Genomic DNA, 22582 nt, shown 5'->3' on the forward strand with positions numbered 1-22582 from the left:
AAAATATCTACGTCCGGAGTCCCCCCATCTTTGGAAAACAGCCCGAAAGACGTCGGGGTGAAAAGACCATTCCCCTGGGAATAACTGCTGGCGACTTAGGTAGTCCGCCTGCCAATTCTCTACTCCCGGGATGAAAACTGCCGATAGGCATGGGACATTCTTTTCTGCCCAAGTTAGAATATGGTTCACCTCTCTGAGCTGAGAGACTCTTGGTGCCCCCTTGGTGATTGATATAGGCCACAGTCGTGGCATTGTCTGATTGGATCCTGACAGGACAATTCTTTGACCTGGAGGTCCAGGTTTTCAAAGCCAGACACACTGCCCGAATCTCTAGGATGTTGATGGGCAGGGTTCTTTTGGATCTTGACCACTGTCCCTGGACAGTCGTTTTCTCTAGTACTGCACACCAGCCTAAGAGGCTGGCATCTGTCATTACTACTTTCCAGATAATTGGTCTGAAGGATTTTCCTTTCAGCAGATTCTGGGTTAGTAACCACCAAATGAGGCTTTGGGACACTCTTGGGGACAGCCGCATTGGCAAGTCCAAAGCTTGGGCTGTTTTGTTCCAAGCAGACAGGATACTGTTTTATAACAGTCTCAAATGGAACTGTGCATAGGGAACTGCTTCGAATGAAGCTACCATCTTTCCTAACAACCTCATGCAAAGGCGAATTGAGGGATCTATTTTTGACCTGACCATCCGTACCAGCTCTTGTATGCAGCTGATCTTTGCCAGAGGCAAAAACACCCTTTTCTGGGTTGTGTCTATGATTAGGCCCAAATACTCCAGCTTTCTTAGCGGTTTTAAGGAAGACTTCTCCAGGTTGAGGATCCAACCCAGACTTTCCCGGTAACTGGTTGTAATGCGTACACTTAGCTCCAAGCGAGCCACTGACTGATCTAGTAACAATAGATCGTCTAGGTACGCCAAGACTGTTATGCCCTGTTCCCTTAGCCTGGCTAGAGGTGGGGCCAGTACCTTTGTGAACACCCGGGGTGCTGTAGCTAGCCCAAAGGGTAAGGCTACAAGTGCTGCTGTTCTACTTCAAACCGAAGAAATCTCTGGTGAACAGGAAATATAGGGACATGCAGGTATGCATCTCTGATGTAGATGGATGCCATAAGTTCTCTTCCTTGTAGGATGGAAACTACTGACTTGAATGACTCCATGCGAAAGGAGTGGATCTTCAGGAACTGATTTAGATTCCTTAGATCTGGAATGGGTCTGAAATCCCCATTTGGCTTTGGTACTGTAAATAGGTTTGAATAAAAGAAAATGGAAAAAGACTGGAAAAAGAAAAATACCACGCTCCTAACGGGAGTGAACATAAAGCAGCAACTAATATATGGATCAGAACAGCGCCACACCTACATCCTTCTCACTCTAATATATGGAATACACACATATAACATCAAAAAAAAGGAAAAGATAGCTGCGCTGACAGTAAACCACTAGTGGTGGACCAGTGCTGAATAAATTGAATATATATATACTTACACACACACACACACACACACGAGAATGTGAAAATATATATAATATATATATATTTAAATAAAAATTACAACATAGATTGGATACTTAAATAAAAATCCAAAAGAATGTGATGGCAAAGTATCAAAGGTGAATGTGAGACTTAATGAAAAATCAGATATCAAATAAAGTCCAAATTATCAACTAAGATAATGTGATATAAATGTGCAATCTTCCGTCACCAATAAGTGCTGATCGCCGTGAGAAATGCACGCTTACCAGAAGGCAAGCAACAAACAGCTTGCGGCTAAACACCCAGCCAGGGCCTTGTCCTAGGGGGTCCCGGGATAGACAATTCAGAGGGCGTCAAACCGGGAACTCAATGCGGCCGATAAACCACTAATAGGATGTTGTAAAGACTCTCGGATGTATACCAGATGTCACCCAGAAATAGAAAAGAGGGAACTTCCCATGGTGTAATACTGATATAAATGTTTATTAAAAAAGGTAAAAAAATACACTTACAAACGTAGAAGTAAAAATAGCATTAACAGTCGGCCAGCATGCGAATGCCCGTTCGCTCAGGAGATCAAACGTGATGACGTCAGTACGTCCTGTCCACCTGACGCACGTTTCCTCATAGGATGTCGTCTGGGGCACGGGCGACGCACTGACGCATCACGTATAAATACACAACAAAATTAACCAAGCCTCGATCTGAGGTGAGGATAGAGACACAATTAGATTTAACATGGCGGGCTGGTGGTGCCTAGTCCGCCATATTACAATGTGGCAAAAATAATGGCAAGAAAGATGGGAGCAAAAATAAACCCGCAGTGAATTACCAAAAGATACAGCACCTAAAAAAACACTGCAGGAGTAGAAAATATTTGTTGAAGTGAATTTAAATTATGGACACAATCAACAAAATGCTTGAATCCGGGATGCTAATGGAGATAAAATATCAAATAATGATTGTGGTCATCGGGGGGATAGATAGACAAGATCATCCATAGCTTAACATGCCCCCCAAAAAAGGGGATCCCAAAACAAATTTATAAACTACATAAACGTAAAAAGGAAATATACATTTCCTTTTTTTTAGGTTTGAATAAAACCCCAAACCTCGCTCTTCTGTGGGGATCTGTATGATCACCTCCTGAGCCAATAATCGGTCTAATGCTTAAAACAGGGATGGTCTTTTCCCTGGGTCTTTGGGAACGTTTGATCTCAGGAAACGAGATGGTGGAAACTCCCGAAATTCTAGTTTGTATCCTAGAGACACCGTGGAGATTACCCATCTGTCCTGAATTACCCTTTGCTAGACTTCTGAGTATTTCAGAAGTCTTCCCCCCTCTCTGGTGAGGGGGGACGCCTCTTCATGATGAGGCTTTAGTATTCTGCTTTGCAGATTTGCGACCCCAGGTCTTCTTTTGTGTCTGGGTCTGACCCTGAGGTTTTCCTCTAGAGTCTGACGGTGGAGGCCGTCGCCACTGCCTAGAGGCGGATGCCCCTGGCGCAGGAGAAAAAGTCTGTTTAAATGAAGGATGTTTATACTTTCTTTTGACTGGCAAAAGAGTACTCTTTCCACTAGAAATCATCTGGCTGATTTATCCAAATCATCACCAAATAGTCGCTCCCCATGAAAAGGGAAACTAGTCAGAAGCTTTTTGCAAGGTGCTTCTGCAGACCAATCTTTTAAACAAACGATCTTACACATGTGTACTAGCACAAGCACAAGGCGAGACGCCTGGTGAATAGAATCCTTCATAGCGTCTATGGCAAAACAAAGCTTTTGGTGACTCGGCCAACTCACGGGCCTGTTGTGCAGGGAGCTCTTTAAGAGCCTCTGTGAATTGGTCCTGTAGCCTCCCTGACGGTAATCCCGAGGGTGGCTCGGGGTTAAATTTCAGTCCCATTAGAGGTAAACCTGAGCCACACTCGGGATTACATTGCAGGATCCTGGTGTGGCGTTACTTACCTTGTCCCCAGGATCCTGCGATGTCCCCCGCAGTGTCCGTGGGCTCTGTCTCCTCCGAAGCCTCTCTGTGCCAGGCTCCGTTCCCTGCGAGCGGCACAATGCACGGGGGCGGAGCCTGGCGGCAAATTCAGAAGAATGTAAAAATCATAACACATACAGTATGTAATCTTACAGATTACAGTACTGTATGAAATCATTCCACATCCCTTTTGTCCCCAGTGCTTTGGCCCATGCCCTGCATGCAGTTTTATATGATATATACTGTTCTTTCTGCCTGGAAACTGGAGATTGTCCATAGCAACCAAAAAGTGTCCCTTTATGTCAAAAGTGGCTTTAGATCAGCTAGAAAACAGTGATAGTAAATTAGAACACTTGCAGAATTGAGCGATAGTGAATCGTGGGGAAATTTATTTTATTATTATTATTTTTTTTAATTATTTATATTTATTATATTATAATTTATGTTTTTGTGTTTCAAACTTCATCATACCCGGGATATCTACTAGACTCTTGTTTGGACAGATTTAAGTGTGTTAGTGTTAAGAATTACAGGCCTACAATATAAAACGCCAAATTTCCATGCTAAATAATTGTACCGCTTTCAGCACCTAAAATCCGAAATAATCATACCGCCAGGGAGGTTAAGGACAGACAGATGCCTATTGCTGCAACTGCAGGCTGAGTAACTGTCCCTGCTAAGGAAAAAGAGGATTTTAACAGGAATTCCAACTTCTTATCTGTTGGATCCTTAAGCATTTGTGCATTGTCTACAGGACAAGTTAGACTTTTATTCACACTTGAAATCGCAATTGGATGCTGGTACCTTCCATTTTTTGGTGACTTTTTCCTCCATGGGATAGAGAACTGAAAATCTCTTTGGAGGGAGAAAATGCTTATCCGGATGATCCCATTCAGCATAAATAAGCTTTTCTAACAATGTATGGACTGGAAACGCATGCAGAGGTTGTAAAGGTTTCAAAGAACCCAAGGAGGAAACCGGACTTTCAGCTAACTCTGTTAGGGGTAGCATGAAAGCGGAGCGAACCATTTCCACAAGGATTTGTTCCTCAGATTGTGAAGCTGATTCATCAACCTCTCGATCGTCTGAGGGTAATACCGCATCTTGTCCCCACCGTTCCCCTTGGATGGAGGATGCAATTAAAGCCGCTAATCTTCCTTCTAAGCCCTGCAGGGCAAAGGAAAACGCATCGTCAGTCATGTATACAGGGGCTGAAGTGTGAGAAGCAGTTGCACCACCAACAGGTTCCAATGACTCACCCTGGCTTGCCATGTCTGGTATCTCCAAGAGAGGATGACAATATGGAAGCATGACTGGAGTTTCCAGCGCCTGGGGTTGGAACTGTTGGTACCTTAGCGGTAGCTCTGAAAGCCATAGTGCTAAACACAAAAGCAGAGGCACTCAGGAAAATAACTTGTTGAGCAATAGTTTAGAAAACAATCCTACCATAAAGATTAGCTCTGATGCTGAATAACAGTTGTGTTTCCTGTACAGGAAATGCCTTATACACCCCTCACGTGACCCAGTGCTCCTGTGTCCTCAAGTGCGTCAGACTTCCTCTCCTGCAGGGATTGCTCTTAGAGTTACTTTTAAGAGAGCGTCTGTCCTTTTAAAAAGCCTCAGGTGAGCCTGATCTGGCTTTTGTCAGCGTTTTGCCCCTCAGCGTGTGCACCGTGTGCTCCACGAGGGTGCAATGTCCCGCAAACGGCGCTGGCTATTAGCTTGATCACGCCCCTCTCTAATACCCGCCCCGCTCCTTTTTACAAAACTAAACTAGTCCGCATGCGTGAAACGGCATTCGGGTCTGCAACTGCAAGACCAAAAAGAGTCCTGTATCCTAGAGTTCAGCCCTCAAAGAGAAGCGATACAGGCAAAACCATGTTCTTCTATGCGAGGCCCGGGTACCATCCTGTGGCTGCAGTGGCGTGGATGGATCCGGTTGTGGAGGTTTTTTAAATCCAGCATGGATCCCTCCTGGAGCTCCTCAGAGCACATCTTCACTCGTGACCAACACCTTAGACACTGGCAAAAAAAACTGAGGTTCTCCTGGAAGGAGGAGGGGTTATATAGGGGAGTCAGCTTCCTGTATTGGGTATACCAGTATCAACACCTGAAGGTGGCCTATAACTCATTAAGTAATTACTTAAGGCTCTGTGTCCCATGATGTACAATAAAGAAAAATGGGTTGTGTTTGGGAATGGAGAGTCGCAGACGGTCATGTCCACAGCCAAAAGGGCCTACAATGGGCACATGAGCATCAGAACTGGGTCATGGAGCAATCAAAGGTGGAGGCCTGGTTTGATGCATGTGCACTGCTTAACAGGGGAGGAGACGGTACCAGGATGCGCTATAGGAAGAAGGTGAGGCAGTGTGATGCTTTGGGAAATGTTCTGCTGGGAAACCTTGGTTCCTGCCATTCGTGTGAATGTTACATGACACATCCCACTTACCTAAACATTGTTGCTGACCAAGTACACTCTTCATGTAAACGGTATTTCCTGATGGCAGTGGCTTCTTTCAGCAGGATAATCCACCCTGCTACACTGCAAGAATGGTTCAATAATGGTTTGAGGAACACGAGTTTGAGGTGTTGACTTGGCCTCCAAAATCTCTAGATCTCAATCCAATCGAACATCTGTGGCATGTGCTGCAAAAATAAGTCTGAACCATGGAGGCCCCACCTAGGGCCTAAAAGATCAGCTACTATCAACCAAGAGCCCAGGTCAAGCTTCAAAGCTGTTACTCGGACCCTTTCCCAATCTCTAAGGGGACTCGGCAGGGATGCCCTCTTTCCCCTATAATTTTTGCCATTGAAATCAAAACCCTGGCAATTGCAATTAGGGAGCACCCTGACATTCATGGGGTGAGATGTGGCCAACGTTCGCATAAATGTGCCCTATTTGCAGACGACCTGCTACTATTCCTCACCTTCCCCCTTATTTCTACTCCTAATATTAGTAAACTCTTACAGGACTTTGGGAGGGTCTCTGGACTTAAAGTAAACATGTCTAAATCAGCAGCTTTAAACATTTCCACCCCGGCGTCGTTGGTTGAACGGCTAAAAGACCACTTTGATTTTGTCTGGCATTCGTCACACATTCCTTACCTGGATATCAACCTGGCAGCCAACATAGACCAACTATATAATAGCAATTACCCTCCTATGTTTAAAAAAATTGGGTGTGCACATGCCCAGCTGGGGACAGACTAACCTGTCATGGCTGGGTAGGGTGCACTCGATCAAAATTTTCCCAGGATCCCATATTTTTTTTCACTCCCTTCCAATTCCGGTAAAGAAGCAACAATTATAGAAGCTTCAATCTCAGATTACGAAATTAATTTGGGGAAACACAGGCAACCAATGCCCTAACATCGTACTATATAGAAGACGCACACGTGGAGGTCTGGGGTTACCAAACCGCTGGTGATACTACCAGACGGCTCGATTGGCACAATTCTCTACTGTCTATGCTTCTGGTGATAAACCAGATTTGGGTGACATGGAGAGACAGGCGGTTCCATTACACACCATTGACTTTTTGATATGGGCTTCCCCCAAACAGAGGCCCCCAATTCTTGCCCCTACCCTTTCACATTCGATGGCTTTATGTGACGTTTTATACAAATCTACTCACTTGATATCGGGTTTCCGCCCGTTAACCCATCTGTTTAAAAACCCAGTTTCCACCTGCTATGGACATTAGGGCGTATAAATGGTGGACAGACAAGGGCTTATACAGAATAGACCACTTCATGTCCTCTATGGAACCTCTGACGCTAAATCATTGTGTCAGTAAGCTGGATATGCCCCCTTTTGAAAGGTTTCGCCTACACCAAATTCGCCATTTCTTATCATCCATTTGGGACTCAAAACCCGACCTACCAAGAATTACTATGTATGAAAGATGGTGTTTTGAAGCCATGGATCAGAGAGGAGGAATATTAATCTATGCAGCACTGGTGGAGAACCTAGAAAAACCCTCATATGTCCTGAACTGGAAACGTGATGTGGAGGTCAGTTGGGAAGCGGAAACCTGGTTCTCTATATTTCAACAAGCTTTTAAAGGCATGGTAAACACTTCCTTGATGGAAGCCAATCTGAAGATTCTTACACGCTGGTATATGGTTCCCTCTCGCCTGGCCAATATATTCCCGAACACCTCCCCACTGTGTTTCAGGGGATGTGACATCTTGGGCTCATTCTTTCACACTTGGTGGGAGTGCCCTCGGACTCGGGGATTCTGGAATAAGACTTTCTGTTTGCTGCTCAAAGTAACCGGACAAGCTCTGCCAAAAACACCCGAGCTGGCTCTAATGAATAGCGGGTCGGTTGTAGTAAACCCTTACTGAAACGTATCCATTTCATGTTGTTAGGAGCGAAGATGACGATCGCTCATGCCTGGAAGTGAGCCTCCGTATTCTTTACTGCAGCACAGCTGAAAATATCATGGATAATGACCCAGGAGAAGACAGCTAATCTTCTCCTGGACACCTGACAAATTTGTAGCTGTATGGGAACCCTGGCAGCAGTATCTTAAAGTGCCTTTGTGATAAACATCTGCAAACTATTACTTATAGATGCTCCATAGTGCCATTTTATTTTTTTATTTTTTTTAACTTTCTCTTCGATCTTTCTCTCTTCTTCTCCTTATCTCGCTCATCCTGTCCAAAGAATATCCTTGCAGCACCCTCCTTTGAATACTTGGAACTTGCACTCTTGTATCATAGGATAAGCTGTCAGCTTGAAATTATCTCCTAATGTGGTCTTTTACTGCTTTGAATTTTTACCTCTAGTTCACCTTTTTATCTCTTCTATTGTTCATGGAACTGGATGGGTACTGCATAATGGTGTTTCTTTATGAGGATTAGTTCTCAGTGTCTGGTGTGCTCTCTATCCCCTCTGATACAGTTAGATCCCATATGGGGTGTCAGGGTGGGATTGGACACTGCCCATTCACTGATACAATCCCTTCTTGTTTTTTAATTATTTCTACAGGTCTTATCTCGCAGTAATCACCTCGCAGTAATCACCTCACCGCTGAGCAGAGCTATTACCTTTGAGTATATATGTTACCTACTCTACAAGGTCACAGACGGACAGTTAATGCTACTAATTTGTGATGTTTGTGCATTGTTAAAACTCAATAAAAAAATTAAACTTAAAGATCAGCTACTGACGGTTTGGTGCCATACACCACAGCGTACCTTCAGAGGTCTAGTGGCATCCATGCCTCAAAAGGATCAGGGCTATTTTGGTGACAAAAGGGGGGGGGGGGTCTATTCAAAATTAGTTTGGTGGTCATAAAGTCATGGCTGATTGATCGATCCATCCATCTATTAGTCCTTAGGGAACAGGATTTCACCCTTGTGAGTTCCAGGATCAAACATGATGACCACCCTGGAGTAGTATTGGTAATTTGTGAAATAGTTTGACCTCGAGGAATAAGAGGTCAATACACACTTGTAAAGATATCCAGGTCATCTCACTAGCATCCTGGTATATTTAACTTTTTATCAAAAGTGCTGGCAAATCTTACATGACATTTTTTTGTTTGCTGAAACTTTTAATAAAGTTAGAAGCGCTATGCATGATACTAGATGGAGATGACCTGGGTGTATTATTATAATAAGCATATATTGACTTCTGGATCTCTGGAGTTAAACTATTGGGCGAGTTACTGTTCGCATCCTAGGATGACAGTCATGAGGATAAAGTCCTGTTGCCTCACTTTAAGAGCTGCAGTGATTTTGTTCTAGAATTTGTATTGAGACATTTAACAATTTTACAGTTAAACAATACAGATAGATGGCCCTTCAGTGGAAGTACATGATAATGAAATGAAAATTGTAATATACAGTCAGGTCCATAAATATTGGGACATCAACACAATTCTAATCTTTTTGGCTCCATACACCACCACAATGGATTTGAAATTAAACGAACAAGATGTGCTTTAACTGCAGACTTTCAGCTTTAATTTGAGGGTATTTACATCCAAATCAAGTGAACGATGTAGGAATTACAACAGTTTGTATATGTGCCTCCCACTTTTTAAGGGACCAAAAGTAATGGGACAGATTAATAATCATCCATCAAACTTTCACTTTTTTAATACTTGGTTGCAAATCCTTTGCAGTCAATTACAGCCTGAAGTCTGGAATGCACAGACATCACTAGACACTGGGTTTCATCCCTCGTGATGCTCTGACAGGCCTCTACTGCAACTGTCTTCAGTTCCTGCTTGTTCTTGGGGCATTTTCCCTTCAGTTTTGTCTTCAGCAAGTGAAATGCATGCTCAATCGGATTCAGGTCAGGTGATTGACTTGGCCATTGCATAACATTCCACTTCTTTCCCTTAAAAAACTCTTTGGTTTCTTTCGCAGTATGCTTCGGGTTATTGTCCATCTGCACTCTGAAGAGCCGTCCAATGAGTTCTGAAGCATTTTGCTGAATATGAGCAGATAATATTGCCCGAAACACTTCAGAATTCATCGTGATGCTTTTGTCAGCAGTCACATCATCAATAAATACAAAAGAACCAGTTCCACTGGCAGCCATACATGCCCACGCCATGACACTACCACCACCATGCTTCACTGATGAGGTGGTATGTTTTGGATCATGAGCAGTTCCTTTCCTTCTCCATACTCTTCTCATCACTCTGTTACAAGTCAATCTTGGTCTCATCTGTCCAAAGGATGTTGTTCCAGAACTATGAAGGCTTTTTTAGGTGTTGATTGGCAAACTCTAATCTGGCCTTCCTGTTTTTGAGGCTCACCAATGGTTTAGATCTTGTGGTGAACCCTCTGTATTCATTCTGGTGAAGTCTTCTCTTGATTGTTGACTTTGACACACATACACCTACCTCCTGGAGAGTGTTCTTGATCTGGCCAACTGTTTTCTTCACCAGGGAAAGAATTCTTCGGTCATCCACCACAGTTGTTTTCCATGGTCTTCTGGGTCTTTTGGTGTTGCTGAGCTCACCGATGCGTTCTTTCTTTTTAAGGATGTTCCAAACAGTTGATTTGGCCACACCTAATGTTTTTGCTATCTCTCTGATGGGTTTTTGTTTTTTCAGGCTAATGATGGCTTGCTTCACTGATAGTGACAGCTCTTTGGATCTCATATTGAGAGTTGACAGCAACAGATTCCAAATGCAAATAACACACTTGAAATTAACTCTGGACCTTTTATCTGCTCCTTGTAAATGGGATGATGAGGGAACACACACCTGGCCATGGAACAGCTGAGCAGCCAATTTTCCCATTACGTTTGGTCCCTTAAAAAGTGGGAGGCACATATACAAACTGTTGTAATTCCTACACCGTTCACCTGATTTGGATGTAAATACCCTCAAATTAAAGCTGAAAGTCTGCAGTTAAAGCACATCTTGTTTGTTTCATTTCAAATCCATTGTGGTGGTGTATAGAGCCAAAAAGATTCGAATTGTGTCGATGTCCCAATATTTATGGACCTGACTGTACCTAACTGTTGTGGTAAAATTGATTGTGCGTACAGTTTTCATTTATAAAGGCAGCAGAATACAACCCAAGAATGTGACTGATTTCATAGTGGGCAAAGTGAGGGGAAAGAGAATGTAGTATGGGGCTAAGAACATTGGAGAGGTCAGCTGTAAGACTTTTAGGGAGACCCGGCTCTTGAGTTTTCTCCAGCCTTGCTCAGTCCAGCTAAAAAGGACTACAGCTTGAACTACTTTGATTTAAAAGAGCACATCTATCACTGTTTTATTGTTAATGACAAGACATACCCTGTCAGCCTGGCTCTTGTGCTGGGCTTCCAAGCTTCCACCCATGACAGAGTACACGCTGATCCAACCATCAAACGAAGCTGCAGAAAACACTGATGGATTACGTGGGCACCACTCTACATCAAAGCACCATTGGTTTTTCACGGGCAGCTCATAAACTACCTGAAATTTAAAGTGAAATTAGGTAAATCCATATAAAATAATTAAATTACCTGAAGACAGAGCAGCAACACTTTTTGCTGACTGCTCACAAGATTTTTGGCAGGCTCAAAGTATTTTTCGCCCTTATCCGGTATAACAAATCATTTGGTGGTTATAATTTAAGAAGCCAGTAATATGATTATATGCCAGTAATATGTGAGCAAATAAATGTCATTGTTAGGGTTTACACGCATGCTAAACAAGCAGCTAAGGATAGGATGAAATGTTGCAGCTATAATAGTTTGAAGAAATTACACCACGTGTTTCTATTATCTACATACATGGAACAGGTACACAAAAAACAAAACCGTGCTATACATATTGTTAAAGGGGTTGTAAACCCTCAAGGTTTTTAACCTTATGCATTAAGGTGAAAAACCTTCTGTAGTGCAGCACCCCCCCAGAGCCCCCCTTTTATTTACCTGAACCCGATCAATTCCAGCGACGGGGACGAGCACAGCAGCTCCAGCCGTTGTCTCGGGTCCTCATTGGATAGATTGATAGCAGCAGGAGCCATTAGCTCCCGCTGCTTTCACTCAAATCCAGTGACACAGGAGCCGGGGGCGGGGCCAGATCCTGCTGCCTGTGTTAATGGACGCAGCAGCAGGACTCAGGAGCAGGCCCGCACGACTTCCCCCATGGAATGTGGCTCTCCGTGGGGGCACCCGAGAAGAGGAGGAGCCACGAGCGCCACTGAGAGACCCCAGAAAAGGAGGATCGGGGTCGCTCTGTGCAAAACCCTTGCACAGAGGAGGCAAGTATGACTGTCTAGGCTTGGCAGTGCTGTCTCCTGAAATTGCGATGTCACAATTATCCCAGGAGGCAGTGCATTACAAATCTGCAATTGTGAAGCGCATCTGCGCATGCATGGTGGATTTCTGCATATACGCACAAAAGACACCGGGAAGTATAGTGGCAATCTGTCCAGGGCTGGCAGCGTTTGTGCAAATGCATGAAAATCTATTGCCTGCCTCTACCAGGTCCCAGATACCTGGAAGATGCTGGTTGCGCATATGCACAAGTGCCAGAGTTTTTCAAAATGGCGTTGCAGAAAAGGGGCAGGGAGAGACCATTCATTCAGTGGTTTAGTTCCATTTTAATCTCACCATACATGTTACAATTTAACTATACAACCTTTGTGCAATCTCCTTTATAGTTACCAAATTATAACAACCACCACCTAACTATAACATCTACCATTAATTAATATCCAGTCAGGTAGGCCCTTGCACTGTATAACTGATGGTAGATCTAAAACATATTATACAGTCAGTTTATAATGTTTGCTGTGCTTTAGGCCAAGTTGTGGGGTGTGGGGCAGAACCACGTGGGTTTTTAAAACTACTAAGATTGCATGTTGTGATCAAATTGTGTTTTTAGGTATATCACATTTGCAGAGAATAAAGAATATGGCAAAGTAAATTGGAATGCAGGGAAATACCTCACTAGTGCTTGGATTCCAACACAGTATACGGTTATCTTTAGAACTACTGAGAAGTAATTCTGGGTCATCTTTGCTCCACGATATCGACAGAATGCCCCTGGACACAGGAATAACATTGATTTCATTGAAACAGTTTTTTAACATAATTGTATAAAATTCTAGAGAATAAAAGCTAAGCCCACTCAATACTGGAAATTCAGGTAGGATAACATTAAATCATGCATTCAGTCAAGAGGAAGCCATTGTTGCTGGGTTTTCCCAGCTCTGCCCTGCTGCAATATTTATTTCAGTGTGTCTTGTACTGATAGAAGTATACTAAACACTGCTTAAAAGAGAAGTATGAAATCTGATGCTGCATCTTTCCCCCGCCGGTTCTGCACTAAAAACTGAGCAATCAAACACAGCTGTATAAGGAAAATTGCGCTTAGTGTGCAAAATGAATGGAGTATAAATTGACAAAAACAGCAGCACTCACAAATATGTACACACCATAATAAACAAATTAAACAAACGTGTTGCGCTGTTACATACAGTGCCTTGAAAAAAGTATTCATAGTCCCTGATATTTTCCACATTTTGTCATGTTACAACCAAAAACGTAAATGTATTTTATTGAGATTTTATGTGATGGACCAACACAAAGTGGCACATAATTGTGAAGTGGAAGGAAAATGATAAATGGTTTTCAAAATTTTTTACAAATAAATGTGTGAAAAGTGTGGCATGCATTTGTATTCAGCCCCCCTGAGTCAATACTTTGTAGAACCGCCTTTCGCTGCAATTACAGCTGCAAGTCTTTTTGGGGATGTCTCTACCAGCTTTGCACATCTAGAGAGTGACATTTTTGCCCATTCTTCTTTGCAAACTAGCTCAAGCTCTGTCAGATTGGATGGAGAGCGTCTGAACAGCAATTTTTAATTCTTGCCACAGATTCACAATTGGATTTAGGTCTCGACTTTGACTGGGACATTCTAACACATGAATATGCTGTGATCTAAACCATTTCATTGTAGCTCTGGCTGTATGTTTAGAGTGGTTGTCCTGCTGGAAGGTGAACCTCCACCCCAGTCTTTTGCAAACTCTAACAGGTTTTCTTTTAAGATTGCCCTGTATTTAGCGCCATCCATCTTCCCATCAACTCTGACCAGCTTCCCTGTCCCTGCTGAAGAAAAGCTGCCAACACTTTCTCTGAGTATACAGTGAGCACTCTGATTAAAAGAGAAGTGTGGGTTTTCAAAAAAACAAAAACAAACATTCATACTCACCTAGGTGGATGCAACATCGGTCCGATGCTGCATCTGTCCCACGCTGCCTCCAAGACTAAGAACCAAGCAATCACAGAAAGCTAATCGCTAAGTTCAAGGTCTTCAGTGAGCAGAGTGGCAACGGTCAGTGGAGAGTGGTGACATTTTTTTTGAGCGTGACCAGCATGCCCAAAGTCTCCAACTAATTAAACAATTTATTAAACTAAAAGGTGTCACACCCTTGTGGTTCACCTTACATCTCTACCTTGTATGATTTTCCAGCATTTTCAATGGAGAACTCGCAAAGCGTAAATCCCACAATTGAATCACTGGGAGACGGTCATCTTCAGAAGAAAGAACAAGCTGCGTAGCAATCTCGGGGTGCCACAACATTCCTGAGCAGTGCATCTGAAAACAAAACAATCAAAAACAAAACCATGTCAGGGAAACTTCATTAATATTCCCATATCAGACAACAAATTGTGTCATGGCTCAAAGATTTAAGCAGCCCATAGATGATTCGATTTTCTTTCCTTCCACCGATGGTGGAAGGAAAAAAAAAACCCCTCAATTCCCCCATCAACACATCACCCCTCCTGACTGGCAGAACATAACGATTACTGCAGCGGCTATTGCCACCAGCAATAATCGCATGCAAAAATCCGACTAGGCTGGTTTGTACCCAAGTTAATCCATGGATCGACTCTGGTATAATCACCCTACTCATACATGGATTGAAATCCGGCCAGACCCGGCTGAGCTGGCCAAATTTTGATCCATATATAGTCTACTTCAGCAGTATGACTGTAAAGCCCATATACCTTTAGGAACAATGCCTCCAGGTATGGTTTAAACTCTTTAAAACTGCACTTGTTCATGGGCTACAGCTATCACTGAAATTGGGTACATCATGTACTCACTCTGTTACTGTGGTCGCTGACTTTAATTACAGGCTCGTTCTTGCGGAGATCCCACACCACGGCTTTACCACTGGGATGAGAAGAGGATAAGATGTGCTGAACTTGTTGATTCCAAGATACAGCACTAATATCTTCAACAGGCTGAAAGTATATGGAAATACATTATTCACTATATCTGTTGTAACACAAATAAGCTATCCCACATGCATTCTGCAATCCAGGATACAAAAACAATGCTCCGATGAAGAGAGCTGCCAATGCTGGAACAAAAGATCACCCCACTCTGCATAAAAATGTTGCGGGCAAAAACAAAGCCAACCGTGGCCTAAACTAACACTAATATAATGCAGGTACCTATGGAAGTTGCCTAGATAGTGGTCTGAAAGATAATTTAAAGCCGATGTCCAGGTTTACTTTTACTTTAAATCGTTTGTTTGGGCCAAGCTGGCCCAAGTAAACCAATTCCTTCACTAACATGTGCGCCCGCTGAGCACACTATATAAACTGTAAGTAGCCTCAACTGTGTTCAGCTGAGAGACGAGACCTGCTTTACACCTGGAATAAAATGGCATCGTGCTGAGCGGTGCTCAGCCATCGGCGATTGTGACTTCAACAACAGACCTTTCCGAGCTAATCAGAGGAAGCCTTGTATTTTTTTGATAGAGTACAAAGCTGCCTATGAATGGCTGAGCGCTCCTCAGCCCGACACCATTTTGCTCCGAGACAGGTAGGTCTCGTCTCACACCCAGGACACAGTGCTGTATACTTTATGTAGCTGAGGCTACATACAGTTTATACAGTGTGCCCAGTGAGCACAGGTTAGTGAAGGAAATAAGCGTATATTTATTGGTTTGTGCAAAAGTTATAGCGTCTACAAACTAGGGTACATTTTCTGGAATTTACACAGCTTTTAGTTTATGACTGCCTATGTCATTTCTTGAGGTGCTAAAATGGCAGGGCAGTATAAACCCCCCCCCAAATGACCCCATTTTGTAAAGTAGACAACCCAAGGAAATTGCTGAGAGGCATGTTGAGCCCATTGAATATTAATTTTTTTTGTCCCAAGTGATTGAATAATGACAAAAAAAAAAAAATTTACAAAAAGTTGACACTAAATGATATATTGCTCACACAGGCCATGGGCATATGTGGAATTGCACCCCAAAATACATTCAGCTGCTTCTCTTGAGTATGGGGATACCGCATGTGGGACTTTTTGGGAGCTTAGCCGCGTACGGGGCCCGAAAACCAATCACCGCCTTCAGGATTTCTAAGGGCGTAAATTTTTGATTTCACTCCTCACTGCCTATCACAGTTTCGGAGGCCATGGAATGCCCAGATGGCACAAAACCCCCCCAAATGACCCCATTTTGGAAAGTAGACACCCCAAGCTATTTGCTGAGAGGCATGGTGAGTATTTTGCAGCTCTCATTTGTTTTTGAAAATGAAGAAAGACAAGAAAAAAAATTTTTTTTTTTTTTTTTCAATTTTCAAAACTTTGTGACAAAAAAGTGAGGTCTGCAAAATACTCACTATATCTCTCAGCAAATAGCTTGGGGTGTCTACTTTCCAAAATGGGGTCATTTGGGGGAGTTTTGAACTGTCCTGGCATTTTATGCACAACATTTAGAAGTTTATGTCACACATAACCCACTCTTCTAACCACTTGAAGACAAAGCCCTTTCTGACACTATTTGTTTACATGAAAAAATATATTTTTTTTGCAAGAAAATTACTTTGAACCCCCAAACATTATATATTTTTTTAAAGCAAAGGCCCTACAGATTAAAATGGTGGGTGCTTCATTTTTTTTTTTTCACACAGTATTTGCGCAGCGATTTTTCAAACACATTTTTTGGGGAAAAAAACACACTTTTTTTCATTTTAATGCACTAAAACACCCTATATTGCCCAAATGTTTGATGAAATAAAAAAGATGATCTTAGGCCGAGTACATGGATACCAAACATGACATGCTTTAAAATTGCGCACAAACGTGCAGTGGCGACAAACTACATACATTTTTAAAAGCCTTTACAGTTTACCACTTTAGATTTACAGAGGAGGTCTACTGCTAAAATTACTGCCCTCGATCTGACCTTCGCGGTGATACCTCACATGCATGGTGCAATTGCTGTTTACATATGACGCCAGACCAACGCTTGCATTCCCTTTTGCGTGAGAGCAGGGGGGGACAGGGGTGCTTTTTTTTTTTTTCGCTTTTTTATCTTATTTTTAAACTGTTCCTTTCATTTTTTTTTTTTTTTTTTTTTTAAATCATTTTTATTGTTATGCCAGGAAATGTAAATATCCCCTATGATAGCAATGGGTAGTGACAGGTACTCTTTTTTTTTAAAAAAATGGGGTCTCAGAGATCTCTCCTCTGCCCTCAAAGCATCTGACCACACCAAGATCGGTGTGATAAAATGCTTTCCCAATTTCCCAATGGCGCTGTTTACATCCTGCGAAAACTAAGTCATGAAATGCTCGTAGCTTCCGGTTTCTTAGGCCATAGAGATGATTGGAGCCATTCTGGTCTCTGATCAGCTCTATGGTCAGCTGGCCGAATCACCAGCTGCATTCTCAGGTTCCCTGTTGGGACAGGAGAGCCAGAGAAAACCATGGAAGACGGTGGGAGGGGGGGACATTCCCTCCCACTGCTTGTAAAAGCAGTCTAGAGGCTAATTAGCCGCTAGGATTGCTTTTACATGAAAGCCGACCGCTGGCTGAAAAGAATGATACCAAGATGATACCTAAACCTGCAGGCATCTTTCTGGTATAACCACTCAAAGTCGTGAATGGCATACCTGAAAATAAAAAAATGGTTAACAATAAAACACAGTAAACGGTAAAGTATAAAAAATTGCATACCTGAAAAGTAAACATGATAAAACATAACAATAAAACATTGCAGAATAGAATACAGTAAAAAAGAGCAGAACAATAGAGAGAGAATAGAGCGAGAGAGAACAATAAAACGACAACTATTTTTGTTTTTTTTATTTTATATATTTTTTTTGTTTTTTTTTTTTTTTTACACTTTTTTTTGTAACTTTTATAACTAACCGGTTCTAGGTTCGGGTCTCTCAAAATGCGATGGCATCTTGGGAGACCCTGTGAAAGTGTGCCTAGTCTGTGCCGCTGCATGTGCCGCTGCATGGTAGTGCATGGTAGCGTTCAAAACATTCACCAATGCAAAGACCAGGATTGTCAGGACAGGAGGGAAAATAATTGCAGCCGACTGCATTTGGTTGGGGATGTGAATGGGGAAAGCAGGGGTGCTGCAGAAGTGGTGGGTTCCCAATTAGGTTTGGCGAATGCAGCCGGAAGGGCATTATGGGCACGACGGGCCTGTTTGTCTTCTTCTTGGTGGCAGCGGGACACTACTTGTGCTTGCCACCTCACCAGCTTGAACTGCACTTATGGGACTCGCCACGTCACCAAGTGTTACTGCAGTGCTGGTTTAGGGGCAATCAAGGGGTTAAAACCTTTATTAGGTAGTATATGGGGGTCCCTGACGCTATAAAACGCTGACGGCGAACCTAAATATTTACCTCCCTAACTAGCGTCACCAGCGACACTAATACAGCGATCAGAAAAATGATCGCTTAGTGACACTGGCGACGGGGGGTGATCAAGGGGTTAAAACTTTATTAGGGGGGGTTAGGGGGATACCCTAAACCTAAAGGGGGCTAACACGAACTGCCCTACCACACTAACTGTCACAAACTGACACCAATGCAGTAATCAGAAAAAAAAAAACTGCTTGGTGTCAGTGTGACCGGGGGGGTGATTAGGGGGTGATCGGGGGGTAAAGGGGGGTGTAAAGTATGCCTGGCATGTTCTACTGTGTGTGCGTTTGTGTAACTCACTCAGATGTCTTCTCTCCTCGGCGCCGTAACGGAAAATACCAAGCCGAGGAGAGATGACATCACTTCCTCTGCCTCTGTGTACTATACAGAGGCGGGGAAGATTCTCATTGGGTGGGAGCGATCGCGAGGGGGGGCCACGAATGGATGGCCTCACCCTCATCTCTGAACGCTCCCAGTCAGGACCCCCCGCCCGCGTGAGGCAGATCACGTACCAGGTAAGTGATTTTGCCTGGCCGTGTCATTCTGCCGCAGTATATCTGCGTTAGGCGGTCGGCAAGTGGTTAAGACACCTGCTTAAGAGAGCAAGCCCCACAAGCAGTAGTTCCCAAGAGCACTGGACACACTCTCTTACGAGAAACTTGATTTATTCAATTTTCTTTATCGTACATCATGGGACACCGAGCCTTAAGTAATTACTTAATGGGTTATAGGCCACCTTCAGGAGATGGACAGTGGTATACCCAATCCAGGAAGTTCACTCCCTATATAACCCCTCCTCCTTCCAGGAGCACATCAGTTTTTTCACCAGTGTCTAAGGTGTTGGTCACGAGTGAAGATGTGCTCTGAGGAGCTCCTGGAGGGATCCATGCTGGATTTAAATACCCTCCATAGACCAGATCCATCCAAAGTGCCACTGAGGCCAAAGTGGATGGTACCTGGGGCCTCGTATCCGAAGCACAAGGTTTTGCCTGTAACGCCTCCCTTTGTAGGGCTGGACCCCGGGACCCAGGGCTTAGGTCTTGCTACATTACCTAAAGCTTTCCTGGTGGGGTGCTTTTACAGGTCCAAGGGAGTGGAACCACGTTTTAGGGACCCGGTCCTTGAAGGTTTGCTAAGCGCAGCCTGCCGTGATGGGTAAAGGTTGGATTGTCTTTTAATTCAGCAAATCCTGCGGCGGGGATAAGGTAAAGGAAAAAACTTGGGTACTAAAAACACCGATGTATTCTTCTTTAAGGGAAAAAATGTTGTCATGCCTTAATTCTCCACTAGAGGGAGTCTATGCACATACCTTAATCTGTTGTCTTCGCTGTAAAGCTCAGTCTGTATGTGGCCGCAGTAGCGTGTGCAGGAGGATTTTGAAGGGACCGGAGGGTTAGGGGAACATCAGCAGGTGTACCCCCTTACATTTTAAAAAATTAAACAGGGGGCGGGTTTACGGAGAGGGAAGGGCCTAGACACAGCGCTGTGCAACGTCCACGAGGACGCACGGCAGGCAATGTTAATTAAAACACAGCTGTGACAGTCTCTCGTCGGCTGACGAGGAGGAAGCAGGCAGTCTGCACACAGGGACACAGGAGCTGTGGGACACGTGAGGGTTGCAACCTGGCATTCCCTGAAACAGGAAGGACACTTTTTTCCCAGCATTAGGCTGAACTTTATAGCTTTTTTACTGTCATGACTATATTCAGCGATTAAGTGCAATTGTATAGTACCTCTGTAAATGGACATGACCTGACACACACTATATGAAACACATGGTGGCCTCCGTCCCTGATTTTGTAGTTTTGTATAGTACCTCTGTTTTTGTACTTAGGACTATGCCTGCCAAAAAAAAAAAAAAAAAAAAGACACCACAAAGACCAAAAAGGTACTAAAGGTTTCACCCCCAGGCACTAGGATCTCGAGTCGCATTTCCATGCTGTCATCCTCGCCTGAATTACCAATTATGGCAAGCCAGGGTGAACTGATGGTGCAACTGCTTCTCACATCTCAGCCCCTGTATACGTGACTGAAGATGTCCTTTCCTCCACCCTGCAGAGTCTGGAAGGAAGATTTAATTGCATCCTCCATTCAAATGGATAGGAAGCGTGCTAGATCACCCTCCCCCACTTCAGAACCTTTGCAAGGGGAACAGTGGGCACAGGATGAGGTGTTACCCTCAGAAGATCAGGAGGAAAAACAAACTGAGATTTCCTCTGAGGAGGAAACAACGCTAGATGAACCTTTTTCAGCCTCACAATCTGTGAAATTGCTGATACAAACTCATACAGAGATGGTTCGTTCCACTGTCATGCTACCCCTAACGGAGTCTCTTGAAAGCTCGGTTTTTTCCTTGGGTTCCTTAAAACCTTCTCAGCCTTTGCATGCATTTCCTGTCCATGCTTTACTAGAACAGCTTATGTTTGCTGAATGGGATCACCCGGATAAGCATTTTCTCCCTCCTAAAAGATTTTCAGTTCTCTATCCCATGGAGGAGAAATTCACCAAGAGATGGAAAATACCAGCAGGTGATTCTGCGATTTCCAGTGTGAATAAAAGCCTAACTTGTCCTGTAGACAATGCACAAATGCTTAAGGATCCAACAGATAAGAAGTTGGAATCCCTGTTAAAATCTACTTTTTCCTTGGCAGGTGCCGTTACTCAGCCTGCAGTCGCTGCAATAGGCGTCTCTGTCAATCCTTAAAGGACCAATTTATACAGGCCCTTAAAGAGGTTCCTGTGCAACAAGCCCAGGAATTGGCTGAACTACCAAAAGCATTATGCTTTGCCATAGATGCCATTAAAGATTCTATTCACCAGGTGTCCCGCCTTATGCTTATGCTTGTACATATGCGTAGAATCCTGTGGTTAAAAAATTAGTCAGCCGACGCACCATGTAAAAACCTCCTAACTGGGTTCCCTTTTCATGGGGAGCGACTATTTGGAGAAGATTTGGACAAATATATCCAAACAATTTCTAGTGGGAAAAGTACTCTTTTTCCAGTAAAAAGAAAGTATAAAACGCCCTTCATTTAAATGGGCTCTTTCCCCTGTATCAGGGGCTTCTGCCTCTTGGCAGTGGCGACGGCCTCCGCCGACAGACTCTAGAGGAAAACCTCAGGGTCAGACCCAGGCTCAAAAGAAGTCCTGGGGTCGGAAACCTGCAAAGCATAATCCTAAAGCCTCATCATGAAGAGGCAACCCCCCTCACCAAGGTGGGGGGGAAGACTTCTGCAGTTTTCAAAAGTCTGGCAAGAGGAAATTTAGGACAGATGGGTCATCTCCATGGTAACGCTGGGGTACAAGCTGGAATTTCAGGACTTTCCACCGTCTCGTTTCCTGAGGTCAAGCATTCCCAAAGATCCAGAGAAAAGACAATCTCTTTTTCAGGCACTAGGCCGATTAATATCTCAAGGGGTGCTCATACAGATCCCCACAAAAGAGCAAGGTTTGGGGTTTTATTCAAAACTTTTTATGGTACCAAAACCAAATGGAGATGTCAGACCCATTCTAGATCTAAAAAATCTAAATCAGTTCCTGAAGATCTGCACCTTTTCGCATGGAGATGATCAGGTCAGTAGTTTCTACCCTTCAGGAGAACTTCTGGCATTGATCGACATCAGGGATGCATATCTGCATGTTCCTATAACAGCAACATTTCCAGTTTGTAGCTCTGCCCTTCGGGCTAGCCATAGCACCCCGGGTGTTCACATAAGTGCTGGCCCCACCTCTAGCCAGGTTAAGGGCACAGGGCATAACCGTCGTAGCGTACAGTACCTAGACGATCTATTGCTAATAGACCAGTCGGTGGCTCATTTGGAGCAAGGCATACACATTACAACCAGTTGCCTGGAAAGTTTGGGTTGGATTCTCAACCTAGAGAAATCTTCCTTAATACCGCTAAAAAGACTGGAGTACTTGGGTCTGATCACAGACACAGCCCAGGAAAAGGTGTTCT

At 43.6% G+C, this 22582-nt stretch overlaps 1 protein-coding gene across 5 annotated transcripts in view; it reads right to left on the reverse strand.

The window, feature by feature from the left end:
* Positions 1–22582, reverse strand: part of SEC31B (SEC31 homolog B, COPII coat complex component) — a 387082-nt gene that overhangs the window by 205053 nt on the left and 159447 nt on the right. For all 5 annotated transcript variants that reach the window (XM_073596586.1, XM_073596585.1, XM_073596584.1 and 2 more), the window contains 4 exons: positions 15053–15193; positions 14398–14540; positions 12886–12985; positions 11244–11405 (listed from right to left, as the gene is read on the reverse strand). In XM_073596586.1, coding sequence (XP_073452687.1) covers positions 11244–11405; positions 12886–12985; positions 14398–14540; positions 15053–15193 — 546 coding nt within the window. The remainder of the gene's footprint in view (positions 1–11243; positions 11406–12885; positions 12986–14397; positions 14541–15052; positions 15194–22582) is intronic.

The sequence above is a fragment of the Aquarana catesbeiana genome, linkage group LG08 (assembly GCF_042186555.1).
Source record: "Aquarana catesbeiana isolate 2022-GZ linkage group LG08, ASM4218655v1, whole genome shotgun sequence".
Lineage (NCBI taxonomy): Eukaryota > Metazoa > Chordata > Amphibia > Anura > Ranidae > Aquarana > Aquarana catesbeiana.